This window comes from Canis aureus, chromosome X, assembly GCF_053574225.1.
Source record: "Canis aureus isolate CA01 chromosome X, VMU_Caureus_v.1.0, whole genome shotgun sequence".
Classification (NCBI taxonomy): domain Eukaryota; kingdom Metazoa; phylum Chordata; class Mammalia; order Carnivora; family Canidae; genus Canis; species Canis aureus.
This window is the reverse complement of record NC_135649.1, coordinates 67,745,263-67,769,824: the sequence shown is the minus strand read 5'-3', so window position 1 is coordinate 67,769,824 and position 24,562 is coordinate 67,745,263. Positions and strand designations below refer to the sequence as shown.

General features: G+C 37.3%; 1 protein-coding gene across 10 annotated transcripts in view; it reads right to left on the bottom strand.

Moving 5' to 3' along the window:
- Nucleotides 1-24,562, bottom strand: part of HDAC8 (histone deacetylase 8) — a 217,495-nt gene that overhangs the window by 122,279 nt on the left and 70,654 nt on the right. For 3 of the 10 annotated variants that reach the window (XM_077889827.1, XM_077889830.1, XM_077889829.1), the window contains 2 exons: nt 7,274-7,446; nt 4,692-4,786 (listed from right to left, as the gene is read on the bottom strand). The exons of 1 other annotated variant lie outside the window; for it this stretch is intronic. In XM_077889827.1, the coding sequence (XP_077745953.1) occupies nt 4,692-4,786; nt 7,274-7,446 (268 nt within the window). 6 more of the 10 variants (XM_077889826.1, XM_077889828.1, XR_013375128.1 and 3 more) reach the window with 5 other exon arrangements.

The window sequence follows — 24,562 nt, the reverse complement described above, 5'->3', positions numbered from 1 at the left end:
AACAGAATAAGAGGACACCATATGATCATTTCAATAGATGAGGAAGAAGCATTTAACAAAATTTAACACTCATTTGTGAGAAAACCTCTCAGTAAATTAGGAATAGAAGGGAACTTCCTCAACCCAACAAAGAACATTTATGAAAAAACCTACAGCTAACATCACACTTCATCATAAAAGATTAAGTGCTTCCCCCTATGATCAGGAACAAGACAAGGATGTTTGCTCTAACCACTTCTATTTAACATCTATTTAACATCACATTGAAGGTTCCAACCAGCATAATAAGGCAAGAAAAAGAAATAAAAGTCATGAAGATTGTAAAGGAATAAGTAAAACTTTCTTTATTCACAGATGACACGTTTGTATACATGAAACATGCTAACGAATCTACAAAAAGCTACTATAACTAATGAGTTTAGCAATGATACTTTATTCAAGATCAATATAAAATTAATCGGGTTTCTATATTCTAGCAACAAACAATTAGAAATTGAAATTTTAAAATATCATTTTAATAACATTAAAATCATGAAATACTTAGGGATAAATATAACAAAATTTGTGCAAGACTTGTTCCCTGAAAAGTATAAATGAAAATTTGAAATTAAAGACTTAAGAAAATGGAGAGATATAGCAAATTCATGGATTGAAAGATGAAATATTGTTGATGTTATTCCTCCCCAAATCAATCTATAGATTCAGTGCAATCTACAGATGCACTGCAAGACTGTTTTACATCAGTAATATACTTGTATATAAATCTACTTGATTCTTTTCAATGGCTACATATATTCCCTCATAGGAGTCGAGCATAGTTTATACAACCAGTCCATCAAAAATGGTCTGGTTAAGTAAATATTTTTCATTCATTAAATTTTGTTAATAAACTTGATTCAGATATATACATATACCTGATATATCTGTAATACATATACACATGTGTATATATGAATACATTACATAACATAACTGCCATACTCTATCCTGGATCATAGGGTCCAACTAGTATTACTGGATTACAGAACATTCTTATATATGATAGTCCATAAGCTTTATTACACAAAGTGCGTGATTTGCTAAATTAGCCATGTACTCTTCTTTTTATAGGAACTCATGTCACGTTTGGGATTTTTCTATGGTAGACATACTTGAGCCAGGCATATGGGCAGGTTTCCTTCCTCTCAGCTTTCCAAGCTGGGCCCAAATCTTCTTCTAGTTATGATTGCTTCCTTATTCCATGCCTGGCTGGCAAACTTGGTCCCCCAATTCCTGAGCTGGGAGTATCTCCCTGATCACTGGCTTTATGACATCACTGGTTGTATAGCTCATGAGCACTATGATTGAAATATCACCACTAATGACTTGTATTATTTGTGCTGGGCTTGTCTTCTCCATTCCTTTCCCTTAATTGCCAATCTAGTGTTTTCCCATGGACATGTATGTTTCCTATAGCTGGGATACCTGGTACTTCTTGCAAAGGATGGGTAGTTGCTACTAGAAGCCTTTCCAGTAAAAGGTTTCTGATTCTTCTGTCTTAAAAAGAGAAGTTTTCCAATGTGAATGTTGAGATGCTTATCATTCAAACACTCATTTATTCAGCTGTTCATTCAATGAATGAACACCACCAAGGTAGGTAGCTAACACTGTGTTAAGCACTGAGGGGAAATACAGACACCCAGAACACAGATTACCAAATGAATGATATAGACTATGTTATACGAGTGTACTTGAACTTCTTAATAGGTTTGCCTTTCTCAAATCTCTCCCTTTTGCAATCTATCTTCCATGTGCTACTGAGTTAGCTTTCTAAAAACTAAAGCTCCTCTGTTTTCACAGAAAAAAAAAGTATAAGTAAACTCTGTAGTGCAGCGTTCAAGTCTCTTCATAATCTGCCTCCAATTTTCACTTAGGCCTTAGTCCTTCCCACTTTCCCTTATAAACTGTATGTTCTACTACTATATCAAACTTCTCACTGGTTCTGTGAGGCACCAGGTCCTTTTCAATCCTTGTTCCCTTTGCCTAGAATGTCTTTCGCTCTTCTTCACCTGGCAAACTCCCAATCAACCTCCAAGATTCAGTTCAAAGTCTTGGTGAAATATTTCTTCTATTCTCCCCAACTGTCCTGGATTTGAGCACATTGTTCTGTTGCCGTTATTAGATGGTGAAATTTTTGTGGGCACTGGGTTTACTTGTTAGTCTTTGTATCTCTGAATTCAAGCCTGGTAAGTAGTAGGGACCCAATGAATATTTGTTAAATGAATGAAGGAATAAATGAATGTGAAGAAAGAGTTCAAAGGGCCTTGGTATATTAGGTAAGGGATTTTTAAATGCACATGGCTAGAAACTGCACCTCGGAAGGCAATAGACAGATGAGGAAAGAGCATTTGGAGGAGGAAGATTATTATCCTAGGACACAGAAGAACACAAGCCCAAGACTGAAAGTGAAGACAGTGAGGGGTCAGCCAGACTGCAGCTGACTGCTGCAGTATCTTGACCTTTTCACTGATTAGATTTCTCAATTATCTTTTCAGCTTCTGGAGGGCAGGGTATTTTGTACACTTCTTTGTATCCCTTTCATATTTAATGCACATCTCCACAGTCATTTTTCCTATCATTTCGTGGTTCTTACTTTCCTCTGTAATATAATTATTTGTGTATCTACTTATCTCCCTAGAACTTATACCAGTCTCCCTCCCAGGATTCTTGAGGTAGGGAATGAGATAAGGTATTCATGTCTTTGCATCTTCCAAGTCACTTAGCTTAGTGCCTGGCACACAAAGGGTGCTCTGTAAATATTTTTTGATCTACCATTTGTTGATCTGATTATAGAGAACCACAAGGATATTTGTGTGCAACTGTGTATTGTGGAACAAAACTTATATATGTCTTCACACTGTGCAGTCTATTTTTGGCAATTTTCATTAAAATGTTATCTTGTTGTACATGGAAGACTGTCATTTCAATTTTCTTCTTTGTTCCTTCTTGGATGACTCACATCTCTTATACCAGAAGGATATGACAGAAGGGATTCAAAAAGGGTTTTGACACATTTATGAATGACAAAGTCATAAATGTCTGGGTATAAGGAGTTGTTGGAAACATGCAAAGGGGAAGGAGAAAACTTACATTTCAAAAGTGCCTATTATGTGCCACAAACTGTGCTAGGCAATTGGCAAAAATTGTGTATTATTTAATCTGGCAGAATATGTCAGCATAAAGACAGGACATGTCTATCTATAAGGCCAAACCTACATCTATTCAGGCACATAGCTTCTCTGGGTACCAGAGGCAATATTCATCTTTATTAAAATTTTATCAACCTTTTAAGACAGATGAATCTGTGGATTTGCATTTTTTCCTAGGAATAGAACATTCATGCTCAATTCAAGCTCCTATAGTTTAAAACTCCTTTTTGACATAATTTGATCAGTTTTTAAAGTCTCAATGCTTTAAATTACAATGCAATCAGAGATAGTCCCACAGCAATAACAGCAATTACATTCGTTCACAAATGTAATTTGTTTGCTTATCTTTATATCTCATAAAGGTTCCAAATACTGAACAAAGGTTAAGTCAAGAAAAGTGACTTCTATTAACCCTGACACCAGCAAATTGTCTCAAATTATAGCATGTCTTCTATTTGTATTCTAGACACATTGAGTGGTTTTTCAGAGATACATATTATACCTCATTTGTGGTTAGAGGAAAATTAGAAGGGAATTAATGTAAGTTGTTTCTTATTTTTAAAAAATATTAGTAACTTTAAAAAGAATAATGCTCCCAAGTGCACAGATCCTGCATCCGGCAGGAATCAAAACATAATCAAAGTATCATCTCTACTCCTGGGAATGGCTTGAGAAAAGTGGGGCTGCAGGTACTGGTTCACATATTGGTTTTATTATAAGTCACACAATCCAAGGCCTACAACTACACATCTTGATTTGTGATAACATGCTTCCTGCCAGGTGTGGGGGTGAGTGGGAAGAGAAGGGGTATGCCTTCAGATAAGGGATAATCAGCACACTCACGGGGCTCAGACAGCTTTCTGTTAACCTGTTTTGAGAAAGCTAAAATAGACATGTTTGTTTCAGAAAGTGTAAAGCCTATCTCATAGGACTAGAGAAAATGGCAAAAATTCAAATGAAGTTTCACGTTTTAGATGGTCTTCCTCTAGCCTTTGTGTGCCACTAATTGCTGGAAAAACACCAGACATGTTCTTGTGGTAATTATGTGTTTCTTAAATTTTACATTAGCTGAAGAAAACCGAAAGACCAGGACTAACCCCAAAGAACACAGGTGTGACATACCACCTATGGGACTTTTTATAGATAGACAAGAACCTAGCTCATACATTTTAAAAATTGCTCCTTCTGTTTTGAGACTACAGGATGAAAATATGCACATATTCCAAAGAGTTCTTTGTGTGAACAGGTGACCCCTTCCCACAGTCTCTGTAATTAATTGAGAAATTAAAGTTAGTTGGCCTTTGAGATCTCTTATAAAAAAACAGGCAGAAGGTCTTGGATATTTTGGAACAAGAGTCCACTATTCTGCCAAGACAGTGTGTTATTGTTATTGGAGTGTCTCTCAACAAAACGGTATTGAGTGGTGAAGACGTGATTTTGATTAGGTGGAATGACTCAGCTCTTCCCCTTAAAGAAGAGAGGACTTGTCAGAGCCTTACTTACCTCATGATCTGGGATCTCAGAGGATAGTGTTTTCCCTAGGATGACCCCGGTCAAGTATGTCCAGCATCGAGCTGTGTTGGCAAGGTTATAGCCTCCTGTCTCCATCAAGAATTGTGAAGTTAGGAAAGAACAGTCACAAAACAGCAGGAGAGGGAAGGAGGGTAAGGAAGGAGAGAAAAATGTTTTAATAAAAGGGCTAAAAAGATGACTCCAACTTGCAGAATTTCACCTAAACATCCCTTTATGATGTTTTTGAACCACTTGGTAGGCGGACTTTAGTGAGTTAGTCAGAGCATGCACAGTGTGGAACTGGGAATTCTAATGCCGGCAAAGATTAAAGAGGCCCTCATCTCTAACAAATATGCATCCAAGGATTCCAAGCTCCTCAATTTCATCAAGTCATCAGTAAGACTGAGATCCCTGGAACCCAGATCTCTTGCAGCAACCGACCCAATGTGAAGGTTTCTGTGATGAATTTTGCAACTATTTTATAAAATGGCTGCTGGCTGTGATTTGTATGTTAAAACCATTGGTCGATACAGTCCTAGAAATATTCAGGAAAGAGAAATGGAAAATGCTGACAGAAATAGACTTCCTTCTTTCAATATTAGCATTCCTTTTCTCCACAAAACACAGGCCTAGTGGCAGAGATCAAAGAGAATGAGATGAGGAAAGGACTATTGATTGATGTTCTGACCCATCTCATCAGGTTCTGTCACAGTCACCCAGCAGCCATATTATACTGGCTAATAATCAGCATATTTTTGCACTGAATAGATGTGTTCTGCCATGCAAGCATTAGAATATTGGCCATTAGCTAAACTCCAAGAGTGTAAGGATGAAATGGAATGATTTCCTAATCTCAGTGTAGCCTGAGGGAAATAGAAGCTAGTCTATTTTAGGTAGGGTAACCATATAATTTATTGTCCAAATGGTACACTTTTAACAGTGAAAGGGGACACTATTAATAATTGCACTGGGATAACATTCATAAATTGGTCATCTTTCTCTTAAGCCTTGAAAGCCTTACTCCTTGCAAGGTCAGGGATACTGGGGATTTGGAATGTCTTTTAGGCCTTAATGGGGTCCAGTGAAGCTTGGGGACATGGCCATCTCCACTAGTTGTCTATGTACTACTGGGGATTGAGAATTTAAGAGAAATAGAACACTTATTACTTTCAACAATCCTGATGTAAAAAATCTGAATTCAGAAGATCAACTTAGTTGGTATGATTATCTGATTACAAAAAGATTCACTATAGATTTTAAGTAGTAAGCTCTCTGTGGTATATATACAATGATTTGATTTGCAAAAATTCCATTTACACACAGGAATTTTCAGGAATACACATATTGCATAAGAAGAGTTATATATACAAAAGCCAAAATTTTGGACTGAGAAAGCAAAGAAACTTTGAAAATGCTAAGTAAAGGCTATAGCCACAAATAAAAGTTGAATTTGCACAGATGTATGTTGTGGACAGGGCTTTTTTCTTCCCCCTACCTGTACCTGAATCATAACCAGCATCCTTTATGCTGTCAAAGGAAAGTAATATGTCATACAATACTTATCGAATTTATCTTTTCCCTGAGTTGAAGTTAATAGATGTCTTGCCCGCTTTTCATAAGAGGTTGTCTCTTGTAAGCACCTGTAATTTTGATCCCTCTAGGATTTGAGGCTGCTAAAGACCAGGCTCATGTGTTTGAGTTGAATGCTACTCATTTTCATAAGGCCTTCCCACAACCTCCTCTAATTTGGTTTTTACAGTGGGTTGACAAAACAAACTATTAGCTGTTCCATAATACGTGCATTTTAAACTCAATCTGCTTGACTGTGTTATTTTAACACACCCACACCAATCCATTCATCCAATGAAATAAAGATTGTTCCAGATAGAAGATTCTTAGCAAAGAATCTTCAAAGGTAATAAAGAGTAAAGAGTACCTTTCACAAACGTGTAAATGCATCTATTGAATAGACCCAGCTTTATGTTGATTAAGTAATACAAAACATCAGTATACATTGAAGGCAAGGATGCCCAAGAGACTTTAGATCTCTCAATTTTGCTTTATTGTAACAAATCTATGCTTTTTTTTGGGGGGGGGGGGCTGGGGGGGAAGAGAAGTCATTCTTAAATTCAGCTTAGATATTTAATTAATTCATGTGCTTACTTATATATGAGTAGACTTAGACTTTTAGTAGTATGTTTCCAAAGGATGATTATTAGAACTGAGAGTCAAAAACTATACTGAGAGAAGATGGATTAAAGTCCACTGGAGTTAATATCCGCTATTCTTAATATAATCTGATGGCACCTTTAACCAAAGAGCCTTCATTTCAGGAAGTAAAACTTAGACTTCAGAGTACCAAGGAGTCAATGCACATGCCAAGCTGAGGAGAAGTATGTCACAGTACTTCCTTATGCTGAATTGTGAAGTGGGCAGAATTCTTTGACTTAGGCTTCTGGATCACATGTAGGTTGATATTATCCAATCTAAGAAAGCCAAGTTTTCTCAGTGTCAATGGACAAAATGTGGAAGAAGGTCAGCATATTCTCCTAGTGACCTTCCTTTGTACTCACCTCCTCCCAAAATGAGTGTTGCCAACTGCCACTGAAGGATGTACTTAAGACATTTGCCAATTCCCACTGGAGTCATGTTAAAGGAGCACATGGGATCCCCAGCAATTGTATCAGCTCCCAGCTGTAAGACCACTGCTTTGGGATTAAAGGCTATGTATACTTCCTTTAGTACACTGTAGAAAAGAAAAAGGATATAAAATGTCAGATAAAGATAGGTCAGTTTGGTCTAGGGGTGGTGGCGGTGGGGCAATTGAAGGTAGAGTTGAGTTAGCAAATAGTGAAGGAAAAAAAGACCCAACCTATTAAACTCATCAAACTTTCCATCTAAAAAGGGTGAATCAGACTGTACGTAAATTATACCTCAAAAAATTGATTAACAAAAAAAATTTCCCCCACCTTTACCTTACCAAGGACCAAATTTATCCTTGTTTTGGAACTCAAACTTCCTTTAAATATTCATATTAACTTAACTTCAGCAACCATAGGACATAGTGTACATATTTATTCCATTTTACAATTTGGGAAAGTAAGACATATACGCTGAAAATTTCTGATAATTTAAGATTGTCAACATACTTTGTTTTTTTTTTTTTTTTTTTTTTTTTTTTTTTTTTAAATTTTTTATTTATTTATGATAGTCACACACAGAGAGAGAGAGAGAGGCAGAGACACAGGCAGAGGGAGAAACAGGCTCCATGCACCGGGAGCCCGACATGGGATTTGATCCCGGGTCTCCAGGATCGCGCCCTGGGCCAAAGGCAGGCGCCAAACCGCTGCGCCACCCAGGGATCCCTGTCAACATACTTTGAATTTATTATCTTGCTGTCAATGAAAATTGCTGAAAAGAATTAACATGCTTTGAAAGCATAGATGTTATCAGCTTACTTTTCTATTATGCTAAAGGACTTCTGGGTTATGAAATGTAGCCCTCCCTAAATCATATGTAACCAGAATATTATAGGGTAGGAAATGATAATAACTGATCCAAAATTGTAAATCTGAAAGTACCCTAAAGAATAAGTTGTAGTGAGCAATAAGGTGAATAATTTTGGGTAGAATCATACAGTGCTTTTAAATCAATCTAATAGCTTTTTTCCTGACATAGATGAAAAGGAAATTGTCAATGTGACAGATGACCTTAATCAGGCTTCTAGTATTATCATTAATTGAACACTGACACTGTCCAGAATACATTCTTAAGGTCCTTGCTCTCAAGGGGCTTACAATCTAGTTTCCAGACGAAACATATACCAGTCCTCATGGGTCTGAGTTACTCTTACAGAGACATATAAACAAGTGCAAATTAACATACTTCAGAGTTGAGAAAATACAGAGTCAGAAAGTGATAAAAATGTTGGGGTTAATGACCCCTTCATAATCAACATGTCGAATTATACCAGTGCAGCAAAAACAGAAAATTCCAGATCCTTCTAAAACTGCAAAAAGAATTCAGGGATATAAAATATCATTCTCCCAAATTCATATGTAGCCAGGGTATTGAAACTATTGAAAAGTGCTCAGCTGCAGAGGCATTCTTTGACTCAAAACTGTTTTGTTTTGATTTCTCATCTATGCAAATATTAAGTGATTGTGGAGATTATAAGAATATTATAAACTTATGACATATGATTCTTAATAGAGAAATACTCAAGCCTATTCTTTCTCTCATGTGCTTTCTCCTGGTGCAGAGAGAAGATGAGCCACCTGAATAGTTAGCTAACATTTATTGAGCATCTATATATAGCACCCTATTAGCTGCTATCAGGAGACACAGAGGAAGGCATGATATCTGTTCTAAAAAGGTTTTTACTTAACAGGAAGAAGGGGGAGGCAGGAAAAACTAATATTTCTTCATTCATTCTTTCTTTCATTTTGCACATATTTACTGAGTGGCCTCTCTGTGTCCAGCATGTACCTGTACCAGACGTTGCAGGAACAAAGAGGAATATGACACAGCTCTTAATCTTCCTGTGGCTCAGAACAGAGGGGAAGACTCATACTATGTTAATCAGTAATTAAAATACAATGATAAATGAAGTATCAGAGATGGCACAGAGAAGGGAGTAATGGACTTCTCTAGAAGATGTTAGGAAAGGCTCTACAAAGGTAACTTTTGACTTGGGTCTTAAAAGATAAGAAGAACTATAAGGAACCACCTATTAAAATGGCTAAAATGAAAAAATACTGATAACATCAACTGCTAGTGAGGATGTGGAGAAATTACACCACACATAGCTTGTGGGTGGGAATGTAAAATGGTATAGCCAGTTTAGAAAACAGTCTGGCAGTTACCATCAAAATTAAAAATAGACTTACCATATGACCCACCAATTGCCTTCTTGGGCATTTATACCAGAGAAATTAAGACTTACTTTCACATAGGAATTTGTATACAAATATTCATAGCAGTTTTATTTGTAACAATCCAAACTGGAAACCACTCAGATGTACCTCAGTAAGTGAATGGTTAAGCAAACTGTGGTACATCCATACCTCTGGAGTAGTGTTTATCAATAAAAAGAAACAAACTATTGATAAATTAAAAAAAGAACAAAACTTGGATGGCTCTCAAGAGAATTATGCTTGGTGAATAAGGATAATCCAAAATCTATACTGCATGATTCCATTATATACCATTTGTTAAATAACAATTTGAAGGATGGAGAACAGATTGGAGATTGCCCGTAATTAGGGATGGGTGTGGCTATAAAATAGTACATGAAGATAACCTTGTGGTGATGGTACAGTTTTGATTTTGGTGGTGGTTGTCATAATGCAATCTATTTGTGTGATAAAAATCTCATAGAGCCCCCCGCATCCTCCCACACACAAGTGCATATATAGTTGGTGAAAACTTAATAAGCTCTATGAATTGTACCTATGCCAACTTCTTGATTTTGATGTTGAATTATAATTGTGCAGGATGTCAACATTGGAGGAGGCTGGAGGATGGGTGCATAGGACTTTCCTGTACATTTCTTTGCAACCCCCTTTTAATCTATAATTACCTCAAAATAAAAAGTAAAAAAGAAAGATTAGGAGAAGTTTACAGGCATATGAGGTGAAGATCCTGGAGTTGGCAGCAGGAATGGTTGTGAGGGTTATTGGTAGGAGACTAGGTTCAGAGAAGAAATTGCACACACAAAAACATGGTGGCTTGAAACAGGCAGTGGTGGGAGTCAGGCCAGTGAATAAATGTGGGTTGGGGCACAAAGGGCCAGATATGCCAGGCAGGCTAATGAGTGGAGATTTTTACTTCAAGAGTGTGTAACATTTCAAACATTGTGTGCGTCTGTGTGTTTACATGCATGTATGTGTGTTGGGGGAATGATCAAATTTACATTTTGAAAAGATACTCTGGCTAAAGCATAGAATAGGCTGAAGGTTATCAGGGGGCTTTTGCAAGTGAGGACAGCTTATGAATTGAGGGCTACACGGTGTACACTCTTAAAGACTGAAAGTCTTCATTTGGTTTGATAGTCAAATAGGAGTCACTGGAGAAGTATAGGTACTGATGTTGCTGAAAAATGATGCTTAGGAACTTTGATTTTTGCTGTTGCATGGAAGTCCAAAGAGAGAAAGTCTGGAGGCAGAGGGGTTGACAAAAAGGATATCAAAGCTTCTAAGCACAAGAGCAACAGGAAGCAAGGTAAGACAAATTTGGGGGAAAAAATGAGAGGGCTAGGTGACAGATTGGGTGGGGGTGGGGGTTGGTCAGAGTAGAAAACACACTGTGCCAATTCCTCCAGAATTTGTAGGATGGAGAAAGAGAAATGGAAATATTCCTTTTCCTATTACTACTTCCAAATCCAGTATTCTTTCCTCTCATCAATTTCTCCTCTTTTGAGTCCATGTCATTTGCTTATACACTCAAACACTATCAAAAGTCCTATCTAAAGACCTACCAAGGTACTCTTTCACCTCCCTTGAGGACTTTAGCACATGGTCCATAAATTTTTTTGTCTCTCCCTTTCCTTGTCATTATTTTTTGCAGTTCACTATTCATTTGTTTACTCAGATCTTGATTCAAGCATCTATTCTTACCTATGCTGGGCACTAGAGATAGAGAAATAGGTAAGACCCAGGGAGCATCTTGTCCAGCAGGGAAAGAATTTCATCTTTCAACAAATAACTATGATAAGTGCTATAATATCCATCCATTCATTCAAAAAAATGTTAACCAGGCACTACTGTATACCAGGTACTATGTTGGGCAATGGGTTTACTGTATTGAACAAGAGACCTGCCTCTTCCCCCTGTGACCCTTCTAATTCTCTGAAATCACAGTTTCTTACCTTTTGAACAATGATGTCCACCTGCACTCCACTTTAGTTATATATACACATAGACATGCTTTGGGGCCTGATTAGGAAGTGCTTGGAAATGCTCTCCTTCTAACATCCTGGACTATGAACTGCTTTTTCTGTGTACAATTTTCTATCTTCCTGTTGAACTTGTTCTTTTTTCTCATTTTAACTCCTATTACCTTATCATTCTCCTATTTTCAAAGTCCACGAGTCTATCTTTTGTCCTCATTTGCTTCCCAACTCATTTTGGAGAATATGATTAGTCATTTCAAAAACTCTTATTAGCATACTTAATTCCCTCACACCTTTGTCATTTTTGCCTTGTCAATCCTTAAGTTCTTGGATAAATCACTCTATCATAATTTTCTGCTCTATTCTGCTGGAGAAAGCTGAGAAGTCAAACCAACTGCTTCCTCTACAGTTTATGCTTACAACTCCAATTCAACAAATTCCATAAACATTTTTTGAGTGATTAATATGTGCCACTCCCTCTGTGCAGCTTGACAATCATTTGCTTTACCTCTTGTTGGTGAACAATTACATTTCTTGCAGCATCTAGTCTAATTTTTTTTTATCTCACACAATTTTTTTTAATTCCATAAAGGTTTTTTAGTTAATAACAATCTTCTTTACATCTCAAATTCCTCACATTGATGTGAGACAATTTTTTTTAATTATTATTTTTTATTATTGGAGTTCAATTTGCCAACATATAGCATATCACCCAATGATCATCCCGACAAGTGCCCCCCTCAGTGCCCATCACCCAGTCACCCCAACCCCCCTGCCCACCACCCTTTCCACTACCCGTTTGTTTCCCAGAGTTACGTGCCTCTCATGTTATGTCACTCTTTCTGATATTTCCCACTCATTTTCTCTCCTTTCCCCTATAATCCCTTTCACTATTTTTTATATTCCCCAAATGAATGAGACCATGCAATGTTTTAAAAAATATGAATATAATGAGTATACATTCTTGATGCTAAAAAATCAAAGTCTATCAAATAAAAGTGAAAAATCTCTCTCCATCCCCACTCCCTCTTCAGAGGTAACTGCTGATTCATGACACATGGCTTCAACCAACTCCGTCAAGTTGACTGCCTCATACTTGACTGAGCTGGTTGAAGTTATGTGTAATAAATGCCTTCCTCTTCCTCTTTTCTTTACCTGACAATGTCTTGCCTCACATTCCTCTTTTTCCTCGAGGCTGATTTCACCACCCAGGCACTAGATTCTTTTTCCTATTGCTCTAAGGGCCATGTATCACCATTAAGCTCTTTCTTCTATCTTTAGTCTTTGCCTTCCCACTAATTCTGTTCCTTTAGGTTTAAGTTGCCTATCTCCTCCTCCCCTTTTCAGCACTGCCAAATTTACCCCCTTAAAGGCCACCTATCCATCTTTGCAATCCAGTTTCTGATCTTATTGTTCTCAGTTTCTCTCTTGAGGGGAGAAAGACCTCTGGGTTATGATATCCAAAAATTTTTTTGTTATCTTTTTTAATTTCTCAGAAGAAACTGTCAGTTGATACTACTAAAAAATCTGCAGATGGTCATCAGTGGCTACAGCTCCATTAAAAATATTTTTAAATCTTTATAAAAGCAACTTTATTGATATTCACATAATATACAATTCCCCATTTAAAGTGTACACTTCAACAGCTTTTAGTATATTCACAGAGCTGAACAATCATTACCACAATGACTTTCAGAACATTTTCATGATCCCCCAAAGAAACTCTGTACCCATTAGCTGTTACTACCCATTCCTACCACTCTTCAATCCCCAGGCCCTGGCAACCACTAATCTACTTTCTGTCTCTATATATTTGTCTGATTTTGACTGTTCATATAAATGGAATTATATAATATGTGGTTTGTAACTGGCTTCTTTCATTTAATATAACATGTTCACAGTTCATCCATGTTGTAGCATATATATGTGTGTGTGTGTGTGTGTGTGTGTATCAGTACATTATTCCTTCTTATGACCAAACAATATTCCCTTTTCTGTATATACCAAATTTTATTTATCCATTCATCAGTTGAGGGACATCTGGGTTATTTTTACTTTTTGGCTAATATGAAAAATGCTGCTATGGACATTTGTGTATAAGCTTCTGTGTAGATAGATTTTCCTTTTTATTGGTTACATTACCTAGGAGTAGAATTTTTGGGTCATTTGGTAACTTTGTGTAGAAAGGTGACTTGCAGGTACAAGAAAGTTTATGGCAAAAAGTATACTTTCTGGGCAAGATGACTGAGGAGAATCATGGACTGTTTAATTTGCCTCATTTATAGGAACTGTCAGATTGTTTTCCACAGTGGTAGCATCAGTTTACATTCACATCAGCAATGTATAGTATATGAGGGTTCCAATTCTTTACTAATTTACTAATCTTTACTAATACTTGTTATTTTCTGTTTTGTTTGATTTCAGCCATCCTGCTGGGTGTAAAGTGGTATCTCATGGTAGTTTTGACTAATGAGTATCTTTCCATATTCTTTTGGTAATTGTATATGTTCTTTAGAGCAATGTCTATGCAAGTCCTATGCTCAGTTTTAAATTGGGCCATTTGTCTTTTTAATACTGAGTTGTAAGTATTTGTATATTTTAAATACACAATTTGCCAACATATAGAATAACACCCAGTGCTCATCCCGTCAGGTGCCCACCTCAGTGCCCGTCACCCAGTCACCCCCACCCCCCGCCCACCTCCCCTTCCACCACTCCTAGTTCGTTTCCCAGAGTTAGGAGTCTTTCATGTTCTGTCTCCCTGCCTTTCATTTTCTTGATAGCATCCTTTGAAGCACAAAAGTTTTTTATTTTGATGAAATCTAATTTGGAGGATCAGCTTGGCAATCTCTACAATGTCATCTGTGATTTACACCTTCATTTTAACTGTGTTGAACCTGTCATCTTACCTCCATCTCTATTCCTTGTCTCTGTTGATGATACGCTATCCTTTCAGTCACTTATGTTCAAAACTTTGAGGCTCTTTGTGATTCCTCCCTTTCCCTGCTCCTCTTCAGTTACCAGTCTTACACCAATCTCTCTCCTTCCTATTCCTTCCTCTCCATTCTCACAGCAGTACTAGTCCTTATGACCTCCTTTGTCGATTACAGCAATAGCTTCCTTTTTTTAAAGATTTTATTTTAATTAATTAATTAATTTTTGAGAGATACAGAGAGAGAGAGGCAGAGACACAGGCAGAGGGAGAAGCAGACTCTATGCAGGGAGCCTGACGTGGGACTCGATCCCGGTTCCCCAGGATCAGGCCCTGGGCCAAAGGTGGTGCTAAATAAACTGCTGAGCCACCCGGGCTGCCCCAAAGCAATAGCTTCCTATTTAATTTTCCTGACACAAGTCTCTTACTTCTTCAATCTATCATGCACACACACTAGTATCAGATTAATTTTCCTTAGGGATTGTTTTGATCAAGTCACTTCCTTACTCAAAACCCTCAATATCTCTATATTGTCCTTAGATAATGCATACAATTCTTAGCCTATAATTAAAAGTCCTTCATGATCTGATTCCAGTCTACCTTTTAATCTTATTTTCCACTAAACCCTTAACTCGGATTATTCTGTAGGCAAGCTAAACTGTCCATGGTTCACCTCAGTCACTTTGCCCAGAAAGTATTCTTTTTGTCATAACTTCCTTGTGCCTACAAGTCACCTTTCTATACAAGTACATCATATCTACTTTTTAAAAAATATTTTATTTATTTATTCATGAGAGGCACAGAGAGAGGCAGGGACACAGGCAGAGGGAGAAGCAGGCTCCATGCAGGGAGCCTGACATGGACTTGATCCCAGGTCTACAGGATCAGGCCCTGGGCTGAAGGCAGCACTAAACCACTGAGCCACCAGGCTGCCCTCATATCTACTTTTTAAAGGCTAGTTCAAGTTCCAGCTCCTTCATGGGTAAAAAACTAATAATAGCAGCTAACATTTATTGAGTACTTTATTCAAAACATAGCATTGTTCCTTGGACTTTATATGTATTAGCTCATTTGACTCTTTTAACAATTTATTAGGTATTATTAATTCTATTTTATAGATGGGGAAATAGCACAGAAGAGTTAAGAAATCTGTACAAGATATTTAGCTATTAAGTGGCAGAGTTGGGGTTTGAACCCAGGCAGCCTGGCACCAGAGTCAATGCTTTAAACTACTATAGTGTACCTGCTTCCATGACTTACCAAGCTGCTACTCATCAGGAGCTTGTGCTAGCCACTTTATACACATTATTCTGTATAACAGCACTCGCAGGCACAGCATTATTATTTTTTGTGTTAATCTTGCTAAGGAAGCTCTGATCATATTATTTCCTCACTCTAAAATCTTCAGCAGCTCCCCAAATGCTCACAGAGTATAGTATATGATATAAAAAGAATACGGTACAAATTTTTATAGTTAAGAATCCCAGTTCTTGCATGATGATTCCCATCCACTTTTCCAATCTTCTTTGCAACTTGTCCCTCTCATACACTTTACAGTACAGCCAAACTAAACCAATGTTCTTTGTACATAGCTCAGCCTCTCCTGACTTTGATCTTTCTGTATCCTCTGTGTAGAAAATATCCTTCTCTATAATCTCCATTTAAACTTGACCCAGGGCAGCTCGGGTGGCTCAGTGGTTTAGCACCGCCTTCAGCCCAGGGCCTGATCCTGGAGACCCAGGATCGAGTCCCACGTCGGGCTCCCTGCATGGAGCCTGCTTCTCCCTCTGCCTGTCTCTCTGTGTCTCATGAATAAATAAATAAAATCTTTAAAAAAATACTTGACCCAGATTTCATACACATATGCATATTCACACTTTGTAAAGATATAGTAATTAGCTACCCTTTAGAGGCCAGATCAAATGTTACCTCCTCAATTAAGTCTTTTTCTGAAGCATTTTCACCCTTTGAGTACCAATAGCATTTTATTTTTTATGGTTCTTATAACTTTCTACATTTTATTTTATTTAACTCTAATTGATCATAAATACAGATGTATATTCCCTTATGTATCTATAATGTTAAAATTTCCATTAACTTCCTTGTAGGTAGAATCAATACCTTATACATAGTGGGCATTCAATAAATAATCATTAAGTGAATAAATGAATAAAATATCACTCTAGATTGCTTTTGGGAAAGTTTCCCTAACCACTGTAACAGTACTGTTTGCTACACAGCAAATCATTAATTTTAGGTTTTGGAGAAGTCTAAAATCTCTTCCCCAGAAAGGAGGCAGGGGTGGGGGGAATAGGAAGGATGGACAGGCATCTCATTACATTAGATTAGTAACTTTCCTAGAAACACACATGATATTTATTTGAAATGTATTTTCTTGATGAGAAACCTAATACTTCAGTATTCAGCAGTCCGGTTTTCAGACAAGGCTATGCAAATGAGGAAGAGAAGCTGTGGCAGTTGTTCCTATAGGCATTGATTTGCTGAGGGCTGTGAGTGCCTGATGAGGATGAAAGCCAGGGGTGATGACATTAGTGATGTTTTTAGATAAAGTGAAAAGCTCAAGAACCAAATTGTAGAGTTATCCTCTCTTCTTTTATTCCATCAGGGTAGACCATAGTTTCTAAGGTGTGCTGTTGAGGTCATTCACTTGTGCCACTTTACCTCTAAATACCAGAGGCAGAACCTGGTTTTGTCTGGTTTATTTTTAAATACTTAAAGCCCTAAAGGATTCAACTTGGGGCAATGGGATCCCAGAGAGATGGTGTTACAGTTACCCATAATCAATGCTGATGGTAGGATCAGGTAATCCAAATTTGTCATTCTAGCCAGACTTCTGATGGGGCAGGATCACCTCCTAACTTGTTAACTTGCAAACAGCCTAGACAAGCCTTATCATCTTTATGTTTTCCAATAAGCACTCTCAGAAACCTCTAAAGACTTCCTCAACAGAAATTTAAAAAGGAGGAATTCAAAGTTGAAAAACCAAAAAGGGTAGGATGCAGAGGGGGAGAAGAGAGAAATATGTGTTACTAATGCTGTTCACTCCCCAAATCAGCCTGAGCAAAGTTATTTCCAGCAGCAAAACCTTTTCTGTAATATAAATTTTAAACCTATTGCATTGGATGGAATTCAGAGGGGGATTGTGTTAAGGACTCAAAGTATCACTAATGGAGTCCCAAATGGGAGCTCTTCAACTTTTCACAGGCATGTTTTCTCTAAATTCCCTCAATCCTATCTCAACTCAGGTACTGCTGACTCATTCTGCAAAAACTCAACATGTCAGGGAATGCAGCATATGGTAAATGCCTCAGTGATTCCTGAATATTTTTTACAAATAGTTCAGAGATGCAGAGAAATAGTTCAGAGAGCTCCTTGCAATGAGGATGATGTGTCATTTTGTTTGGGGCCATGGGTACCTCTTGGCCATATCCAGAAGACATCTAATTTCTTAGAAGTTTCTCTTTCTGCTTTTAGCATCAGACAAGCTGTACTGGTTTCTAAATTAAGATCTTTAGTACAAAAAAAAAAAAAAAAAACAACCAAAGAACCCAAAGCCACAAAATAAAACAAACCCCAAGCCCCTAAACTCCTAACTGCTACCCCCAATAAACAATCTTTACATCCCTTTGGCTGTTTTAATTTTCAAGATGCTATTTCTTAACATTTTACATGGACATCTTTCCTCTCATTGCTGAGTCTATTATATAGACACATGAATTCTAATTGGCACTTCTTTCTTTGCTACATGCCTTACAAGTACGTAATTCTACTCATCAATTATATGTCATCTTGGCAATAGAAAGGGCTGTGCACTATTTTTAGTTTATTATTACTTAATCTCTTTACCTCTTTGAAATAAACCATTCTCATTCTCACAGGGGAAAGTGAGTCATTCAGAATTAAAGGACCTTAAAAAAAAAAAGAATTAAAGGACCTTACCAGTGGCCTAAAGTGAATCATTAGAGTTGGAATTAGAATCTAATTCTAATTCAAATCCAGTGCTCATTTCACTTGAGCCCAGTGCTCTTTATTAGCTCTTCTTATTCTGAAAGGCCATAGGCCTGGGCAAGCAGAGTTTATATTATTGGGCAGAGGCTAGGGTGAGCAAGAGGCATGCTGGTTTGGAGAGCTAAGGCTAGAATAAATAAACAAACAAAAAACCCAAACAAAACCAAAATGGAAGAAGACTTAAAAGAATCCTAGATGTACTAATAACTGTTTGTTTTTGGGTAGGACATTTCACTGCTCTGTAACCACCAAGACCATTCACACAGCACAGATTGCATTCAGCTCTATGTCACATTTGGGCATATGTTTTATCCACCTTCTCTGCAGCCTCCACAGCACAGGGTTCAGGGAGAACACTGTACTTGGGGTCAGACAAATCACTTTACTCCTCTGAACCTCAGTTTCCTTCTCTGTAAAATAAGAATATTTTCTCCCTTACAGGGTTATTCTGAAGATTAGACGATAGAACATTTGCAAAAGTCTTCTCCCAGCACCATCCTAAGCACTCTCTAATGTTGAACATTTGCAAAAGTCTTCTCCCAGCTCCCATCCTAAGCACTCTCTAATGTTGAATGAATAAATGAATGGCCTGAAGGCAGGCCCTTTGATTGCTATGCCAATTCTTTCAGCCCACTATGATACTGTTGAGTTCAGCACAGCACACCAAGGCAGTGAGTTCCCAAATAGTACTCTAATGTTCCCCCAAGGCAGAGAGCAATTTCAGTGTCACTACCTGGTTATACCTGTTCTGGGAATACAGTAATTCCTTTTCCAGTGCTGCCAATCTATTACCTTTCACCAAACACAAAATTCACTTTAAGAAGGGGCAGAAACACAAATGCCTTTCTGTTAAGATAGAGGTTGGGATAATATATTATTAAAATTGAAACCGACTTCTCTGATTTCTTGGGCAAAAAATCAGATGGAAGCCAAACAGCTATTTGGCCTTTGCAGACCCTGGATAGTGATGCCCTTGGGGGAAAGGAGAGAGCTGGAATCATTCCAACCTGTAGTTGCAACATTTGTGTGTGTACTTACTGCTCGTGCTTATGCTCTCTGTGCTTAGTTTTTATTCTCTAAGCCTTGCAGACTTTACAATTTACCTAGAGCATAGTTTAATACATATAGGTAGAAATACAGGCCTGTATCTCTGTTTCTCATTTCCTAATCATATTTCCTATACTCCCTATATACCTGATACTTCTTTTTCAATTCAACTGCTCTAATTTTCAAACTTAGATAGAAAATAATGATTTGTTAGGGCCAATAAACATGCCCCTAGCTCTTCCCTCACTCTTCTTTACCAAGGGGAGCCTCCCTAAGACAAAATCCTGCCATATAGTTAGCACCTGGTGTAGCTCATCAAAATAAAATATCGTTTCCCAGATGATTGGAAATTTCTGCAATGCTGTCACACAATGAGGTGTGTAAGAAAGAGTTTGGGGATTGATTTTCATCATTAACTTGATATTGCATGGTTTTTGTGAGACTTAAAAAATGCATTTTTATTACTTTTAAGTACTACACATAGAATAACTCCAATTCATCATATTTTATTTTTCTGAGGCAGGATGTATTTTTAACATGTCTATGTTAGAGTATCTGGTGGATCATTTAGGATCAGTGTCCTGTTGCTTGATGAAATCCAGATCACTTCAATGAAATCCAGATGGGGAAACTGGGTCTCTGGCAATGGCTGCCAGATCTTCTCCTTATGAAATCTCTCTAGTCTGTATGCAAATTCAAAACTCCATATTCTAGAAATCCCAAACCAATCAAGTGGCGCTCCACTTCTTAGTTACTGGACTAAACACAGGGAAGCGATTCATTCTTCCCTGAGGAAATAAGCATGTCTTACATACATCTATTTTGGCACAAAAAGGGCTGGCTAAGCAAATTAATAGTGTAAACAGGATTGCACTGGGGAATGTTTGTCCTACTTAAGAAAATAAACTTTTTGTGTATTTTGTACACATCCACTTACATACAAATAATTGATATGCTAATTATCAATGATTCTTAAAGCTCCCTCCCTGAGGTGCTGTATGGCACTGTCAGTCTAGTTTGAATTACTAGCATGTCCAGTGCTTGAAAGTAATAAAAATGCATTTAAAAATATTCCATGATTCAGACTGACTTTCCTCTAATTAAGCTGAGTTAGTGAGGCTTGCCTATATTTAAATAGGATAGATCTTTTTCTACTTTCATTCCTAATATATTTAAGGTGCCCCCACACCCCTTCTGCTACATTCCTCACCTTCCTCTTTAGGATTCTTATGGTTGGAGTGGGTGCACATAAATCCTTTTCCCTCCAGTTTACTCTTCAGCTGTACTGTAGTCTCTAGGCAAACACATTGCCTTTAGTGCCTGGCACACATACGTACACTTTCACTTGTTAACTTGATAGCTGGTTATTTAATATGGCTTTTTCTGAGGAGTCTTTTCTTTGGCCCTTCTTTAAGGATCAATGGGTATGTCTCTTTCCTGATAGCGCAGTGGGTAACAGTGCTCAGAGAGCAAAGCTCAGCCCAACTTAGCATTGGGCTTTTTTGTCAGGTGGGGGACATCAGATTTAACTTAATCTCTGTACAATCCATGTCAACAGAATACAACGAGGAAGCTCATCAGTGCTGGAAGTTGCTGGGTGAACAGCAGTGTCAGGCAGTCATTCAAAGCTATAATATATGAAAGCAAAGCCTAAAGGGTAGTTTTTCTAGGCTAGACTGAAGGGAAGGAGCAGAGCAGTGATAAGAGAACACTAGAGGGGGCAGAATTAGGATGGGGGTGGGGGGGTACATGGCGTACAGCAGCTGAGAGGAGTTAATATGATTTTGATGTCAGAACATTATATCAAGCACAGATACTATCAATTTTAGAATTCTTTTCAGAGCAGCCCTGCACTAAAGGGTATAATTCTCAAGATTTCCATTTAGGAGCAAGGTCTTCCTGTCTCTGGATAGTTTCAGAGCATGTTTTAGCATCAGAACCTATTAAACTGCTGTGGAAGAATCAGGTCACTTTTTCCAGGGGGTAGGGATCATTCAACACTAAAAAGAGAGAAGAAAAGGTGCACACCAGATTGATAGAACAAACCTACAGAATTCCAGGAGACTGTCTTCCTTGAATTAAATGAAAAAATATTGCCTGTGAAGACTGTTTGCTGGAGTAGGGTGCTGTCATGATGTCAGGGCTACTTGGTGCAGGAGTTAGGAACTCCTGGTCATGAAAGACACAGGCCAAGAGCGAAAAGAGAACAATATAAGAACTGTCCCTCTAACCACCTGGATTTAAAGCTCAAAGGCTCAGAGATGGAAAAAAAAAAAAACAGTTCTCTATTATAACCCTAACTAAGTACTGGGGATAGGCAGGGTAAACTCACTGACAGAGGGTACAGGACAATTTAGATAATTGAGCTCAGTATCCTCCCTCCAAATTATTATATTCTTAGGCACTTAATATAATTTGATTTTAATATTTTAAAAGACACATCAAAGTAGGAACAATAAATGAATGGCCCATTTCGGCCTCATTTTCACCTGTGTCTAACATTAACAGTGAATTTAATTAGAGTCTGAGTCATCCATCTTCCAGAAACAATAGGCAATTTTATATCTGCCATTCCACATAGAGCCAGGATAGAAGTTTATCAACTAGAACAAAAGCTTTTAATACAAATATCTTACTTATAGAGCGCTGAGTTCAAAGTGTAAGGCTTGGAAAATGAATTAGCAGATTCTGTTGCCTTTATCACTGGGCCAAAGTGAGCTAGTGATGATCAGGGTGCTGTAGCTATGACCCAAATGAAGAGGGAGAAAAATTCTGTAAAGGATTTTTACCAGCTATCATGTTGTAATAAAAATGTAAGTAAAGCTATCTAGAAATTCATTCTTAAATATAAATTTCCAGAGAATTTTTCCCTTCTTATCAAATGAAAGAGAATTTCAAAATATTTGTATTGCTTAAAATTTTTATGTGTGAACATGTACTTGTATTGCTTTTGCTATATCACCAAACCCAAAACAGTAGGCTATAATTTTTGAGTTTTCTTTCACTGAGGATCTACCTACCTGATTGTAAAACTGAATGATAAGGAGTTTGGAATCCCAAGTGTAAGATAAATTCTAGATGATTTATCATTACAATGAAAGAAAAAAACCTATCATCATTAAAACATCTCTTCTTTAAATATTAACATTAAAAGTCAATAGTGAATGGAAACTTTTCACTTAAATTTCCTTTAATGATGTCCCTTTGTTCTCATTTTATTCCATTGGTTTTGGATGAATAGCTTATAGCATGGATGAAGAATCTCTACCCTACACATAGATATGGCCTTCTGCCAGGACCAAGAGATGATATAAATTATGCCTACAGTTGTAAAAATGCAAAATATTAAAAATCTTTGGACTCCTGGGTGGCTCAGTGGTTGAGCATCCACCTTTGGCTCAGGTCGTGATCCCAGGTTCCTGGGATTGAGTCCTATATCTGGCTTCCCATGGGGAGCTTGCTTCTCTCTGCCTGTGTCATTGGCTGTCTCTCTGTGTCTCTCATGAATAAATAAATAAAATCTTTAAAACAATCTTTAGCAATGTCAATCTAAAAAAACACACAGGAGATGGATGTAATTCCATGAGAAGACCTCTATAAAAATGACATGTGACACTATTTACTTTCTAAAGCAGAAAGCCAGGATTTTCTCCATTGAAATCAAATAAAGGAAAAAGCAGATTTAGAGAATTTTCAAACTTTAATTAGGAATTTAAAACCTAAGGAGTAAAATCTGGCAATATTTATATTTGTTTTCTGTCCATAAAATTACAAATGAAATCCTCAAAAAAACCTAAGTTGCACTTTCACGAATGTAAACACAATGAATTATGAATACTACAAATCATGTGGCTCATTTGCATAAACTTAAATGGCTTCTATTTTAAGGAGTTTTCTGTAATGCCCTGAGATAAAATTTTCCAAAAGTCTTGGGGATGGTACTTCTTCCTTGTGAAAAAATTCATACTTCTAGGTTATATTTTGGGGACATGGTAGCTGATGGTTAACAGGCAGAGATGTGGATTCAAACTCTGGCTTTGCCACTTACTAGTTGTGTGACCTTAAGCAAATCAATTTTTCTAAGCTCTAGTTTTCTCATTTGTAAGATGGTAATAAGAATACCTACCTTTGTAGGCATTGTAGATCATATGTTGTTATATGGATCAAATGAGAAGGATCAAATAAATGTTTAGTGCAATTCCTGGCACAGGCAAGTGCTCCAGGGTGGGAGCCTAATCTATTTTGTTTACCACCACGAGAACCTAGGTATAGTGTCAGCATAAAGCAGGCCCTCAATAAATATTTGCTGAATGAATGAATAAAACAGTGTTATCATACTTAAAGATACATAAATCCTCTACTTGCATGGTAGCTATCCCACTTTATTTTTGTTAATATTTTAAAAATCTTTTATAAGGTGACTTCAGGTGCTCATTTTTTTTAGGGAGGTCAGAGTGGCTTCAGAGAGGTGAATTTTGGCTCACACAATAAACGTATACTACTGAGACATTATAGTAGTATAGTATTAGTGGGTTTTTTCTTTTCCTTGTTGGAAAGCAGTGGAGCTCAGTATAGATGGACAAAGGAATTCCCCAAAGGAATAAAAACTTAGGCTTAAATGATCTGTTCCTTTAATGAGCTTACTGTTATCCCAGAGAACAAGTTCTTTGTAGGTGGTCTACTCTGGTTAGCCCATGCACAGTAGAATTAACATTTGAAATTAGCATTTGAGGAACTATAAAAAATTATTTACAATGGAGTATTATAATATTTCCCTCATAAAAGACAGGAGGCAAAAATATTAAGTTTTTTTTCACTTCTAGGATCTTTAAATTTTTCTTTGGGTCAGCAGTCTTTGAGGGGGAAGAAAGGTTTCTTTCAAATTGAGCTATAGAATATAAGCCATAGGACTCAAGGTAAACAGGTCAAGGACCAAATACAGGTAGATTCTTACCTTTAATA